Source organism: Pteropus medius, unplaced genomic scaffold (genome assembly GCF_902729225.1).
Source record: "Pteropus medius unplaced genomic scaffold, Ma_sr-lr_union100, whole genome shotgun sequence".
Classification (NCBI taxonomy): Eukaryota; Metazoa; Chordata; class Mammalia; order Chiroptera; family Pteropodidae; genus Pteropus; species Pteropus medius.
In genome coordinates, this window is record NW_024350540.1 from 953 (window position 1) to 5,130 (window position 4,178).

General features: G+C 68.5%; 1 protein-coding gene across 1 annotated transcript; it reads left to right on the forward strand.

Moving 5' to 3' along the window:
* Positions 1 to 540: 540 nt before the first annotated feature.
* LOC120584352 (protein FAM163B) lies at positions 541 to 1,926 on the forward strand (the record flags this gene model as incomplete). The annotated part of the gene is made up of 1 exon (XM_039840034.1): positions 541 to 1,926. A coding segment is annotated over one exon (477 nt), but the record flags the coding sequence as incomplete, so codon positions are not given.
* Positions 1,927 to 4,178: the final 2,252 nt, after the last annotated feature.

Here is a 4,178-nt window from a genome sequence, read left to right on the forward strand (position 1 = left end):
CAGTGAGGACTGGGCAGAGGCTGGGCAGAGGACGGGGCGGGGGCTGGGCGGGGCCCAGGAAGCCCGGGGGCGGGGCTTCACCCATCTGGGCTCAGTGACCGCAGCTGCTTGGCTGACCTTGCCCAGGGCTTCCCAACCACGGGGACTCAGAGAGGGTAAGGGTCTTAGCCCACGGCACACAGCTGTCGAGGGGAGGATGGGCGAGCACTGGGGCCTTGCTGCTCGCCACCTGTGCTGTCCCTGCCCCGCCCCCGTAGGGCCGGTGAGGACCCGCTCTGCCCAAGACGGGAAGGGAGAATCTCATGTGGGCCGGGGCCCCACACCCGGTGCCCAGGCCCCAGGCCGAGGCCAGACTGCCCGGCCGAACCCCGAACCCCCGCTCTGCCGCTTCCAGGCCGCAAGGCCCCTCTGTGCCTCTGTGTCCTGTAAAATGTAGATGGTGACTGCGGATGACCCGAGCAAACCCTTCCAGCAGAGTTTGGCCGGGCGCCTGGCCTGAGCGAGGCCCCTAAGTGGCAGTTAGAGGGACACGGGGTCTGAGCCCGCCCCCGGTGGGCGGTGAGAGGCGGCGGGGGCGGCGGGAGCAGCCGGGTCACCGCCCTCTGCCCACAGTACTACTGCTGCAAGAGGGACCAGGAGGACCCGGAGGAGGACGAGGAGCCGGACTTCGCGGTGCACCCGAGCCTGCCCCCGCTGCACTCCGGCCGCAGCCTGGTGCTGACCAACGGGCCCGCGCTCCACCCGGCGGCCGCCCCCGCCTTCGGCCAGAAGTCCCCGCAGGCCCGCGCCCTCTGCCGCAGCTGCTCCCACCACGAGCCGCCCGCCTTCTTCCTGCAGGAGCCGGAGGACGGCGGCATGCACAACGGCGGGCAGCGCGTGGCCTACCAGAGCCTCGGCCAGGACGACCTGGAGCTGCCGCCCGGGACCTTCGGGGGCCTGCAGGCGCTCAACCCCAACCGCCTGTCGGCCATGCGGGAGGCCTTCTCCCGGAGCCGCAGCATCAGCACCGACGTCTGAACAGCCGCGCCCGCCCACCTGCCCGCAGGTCCTGAGGCCATGGAGGGCACAGCGGCCATGCCCCAGGCCCAGGCCCCAGCTCGGCCCGGCCGTCCTCGCAGCCCTGCCATCGGGGTGGGGCCCCGGGCTTGGGGGGCCTTGGGCCCGTCCAAGGGGAGCTCTGGGGCCCACTGCAGGGATAAGGCCCAGTGAAAGCAGGTGCAGCCGGGGTTAGGGGTCGCCAGGACTGGCAAGGAGGCAGGGGCCACGCAGCAGAAGTGAGCCACACATCCAGGCGAGGGCGGGAGAGCGAGGCCGGGCTCCCGACACCCGCGCTAGTGCAGGTGTCACGGGAAGTGGCTTCCATCACAGCCCTAGCTACTTGGCCATCTCGGGCACATGGCCCAGCCACGTCACTCCCTCCCTGCTCAAGGAAGGGGTGGCCAGCACGATGCTGGCCCTGCAGCGAGCCCTCCCTGGGACTTTGGACCAGCTGTTCTGTCCCTCCAGCCCCCAACCAGGGGGCCCTGTGTCTCCCTCCCCACTCCACACACCTCTGGCTTCAAGTGCCAGGCGGCTGAGAGCCAGGTTGAGCTGGCGTCCCTGCAGAGCCCCGTAGAAGGCGACTTCAGAGACGGCCAGGCCTAGGGGATGCACGGCCTCGACTGGCCGTGTGCCAGCCACTCGCTGCGGGAGAGCCCACACTGATGTGCACAGCCCGTCCCTCGGTCCTCATGTCGTAGGGTGCACGGGGCGGTGGACCCAGGGCTAACAGACCCGCGAGACCTGGGACGGGCCCTCCCGTCTGGGCCTCAGCCTCCGGGAGCCGGTCAGGCTCTACTCCCCAGGGGAGACGGCCCGGCCACTCCGCTGCCGGCTACTTCTCAAGAGGAGCCACGAGCGAGGCCCCGGCAGCCCTGCCCTGCCCTGCCCTGCGTGGAGACTTCAACCGAGCCCCTCTCCACTAGCTCCCAGCAGCTGGGGTCTCCCCAGGACCCCGCTCTTGGCTCCCTCAGTCCAGCGGGAGAAATGATGACCGCCAGCCACCCTGGAGACGTGCCCATGCCCGGGGGCGCCCACTGCGGGGAACGCGGCGCCTCGCCCAGGCAGAAGCGGTGGCCCTTGTCTCCGAAGCCGGCCCACGGGACCCCCGCCCTGTCCAGGGTCTCCCTGCCTCTGGACCCGCCGTGGAGCCCGGGGTGGGGTGAGCCCTCATCTGCCCAGTGGGACGGACCGAGCTCCCAGCCACCCGCCCCCAGACAAGGCGAGCCTTTGAGGGCAAGTGACACTCCGCGAGCCACGGGCAGTGCGAGCCGCTCCGCTGGCTGGACAGGACGGGCTCGCAGTGGGCGAAGACTTGCTGTTTTTAGCATTCTCGACTTTTTCTCTCTCCTCCCTTTCCCCCCCTGCCCCCGCTTCAGTTGGGACATGCCAATAGAACTCGCCCCAGAGCTTCCCAAAGCCCCGCTCACACCCCCCACTTCCGTGCGAACCCAACGAGTTTGTGTCCCACACTAGCTTAGGGGAGGGGTGGGGGAGGGGTGGGGGGCGAAGGCCGGGGGTGGGGGGCGGCACTGCCTGTGGCTGCTCTGTTTTCCTGTGTCCTTTGCTGGTCTTGTCCTCTGTATAGATTCATAGATCAATTCGAAATGAAATAAGCGTCATGCACGCGAATTCACTCGGCTCCACGTGGGGGCCGTGGGGAGCCGCCTGCTCCCCGGGAACAGCAGAAGCCAATAAAACTTATCTCCGACACACCACCCTGCTGTCTGCGGTCTCCCTGGCCCACGCCTCTCTCCAAAAGTTTCTGGGAAGGGCTGTGTCCAGCCCAGTGCCGGGCGGAGCCGGCCTTCGCTCTCCTGTCGGGCCCGTGGGGTCAGGGCTCCGCCTAGAAAGGCGGCCACAGCAAGCCACATTTGTTTACGAGTTCCCAGGGGTGGCTGTGTCCATCTTCCAGGACTGGGAACCGCTGACCTAAACTCTGAGCTCCTGGCGGTTGTGGGTGATGGGCTGAGTTACCTGGGGCAGGACACTGGTGTCTCGGCATCGACGCAGAAGGCTGGTTATGACCCTAACATGGCTTTTGGGGAGAGTAAACGAGGCAGCGTGGCCAAAGCCTCGGGCGTGGACCCTGCACACACGAAGCACGCAGCAGGCGTGGGCAGAAAGGAGGATGGGCAGGGAGGACATAGGAGAGGAGGGGGTGGGAGGAGGGGGAGGGGGAAGAGCAGGGGGCAACAAGGGGGCACCAGGGTGGGGTGCACCGGGAGGCGGGCCCGGAGCCCTGGGTGACAGGGAGTCACCTCTACCGGAAGCCAGCTGGCGACCTTGAACAAGCCCGCCCCCGCGGTCCTCAGTGAGCCGTCAATGTCACTGTCACGGACCCTAAGCGCTGCGTGGTCCCCGCTCCGGCGCCAGTTTGGGGACAGGCTGGCCCCCGTCCCAGGGAAGCGCCACTCGCCATCCCGCTCCCTGTGCCTCGGCGGCATCTTCGGCCACGCGAGCTTCCGCGCCCTGCAGCAGGTGGCCGCACGTGTCCTTCCCCGCTCGGCTGCAGCGTCTGCGTTCGGTTTCCCGACACGCCCCGCCTCTCCCTCGGGGCGTCGTGCAGGCCGGTTCCTCGTCTCCACACGGGTCCCCACCTTTCCTCTGGGAGCCACTCCTGCTGCCGGACCGGCCTAAACATCACCTCCTCTAGGAAGCCCTCCCGTGGCCCTGCACCCAAAGTCCAGGTGAAGCAGTCCTGTGAGGTCCAGGAGCAGTAGCGGTGGATACTTCTGAGCGTTCGGGGGGCCCCCGCCTGCCTCGTCTCCTCCGTTTCGCCCAACACATCCCGAGCTGGGTGCTTTTCTCCTGAGGCTCAGGTTACAGGGTTCTCGCTCGGCCCCCCCGCTCTGTCTTGCCAGGACCCTGCAGGCAACCTCGGGTGCTCCCAGAGGTCTCCGGGCTTCTCACCCCAGGTCCCCACTGCTGACAGGCCCAAGAACTCGCCTGGATTCCGACTCCAGCATCCCAGTCCCGAGTTCCCCTGAACCCCCTCCCTGCGGGCCCCCCTCGCGGACGCCTCGTCTGCGTCCTCCGCCTTGCTGTCCTTTCTTCGGGGTGCCTCTGCAGCCTGGCCCCCAGCCCCAGCCCGGCCCCCGGCCCCGAGCCTCAGCAGATCGTCCCAAACAGGTGAGCGG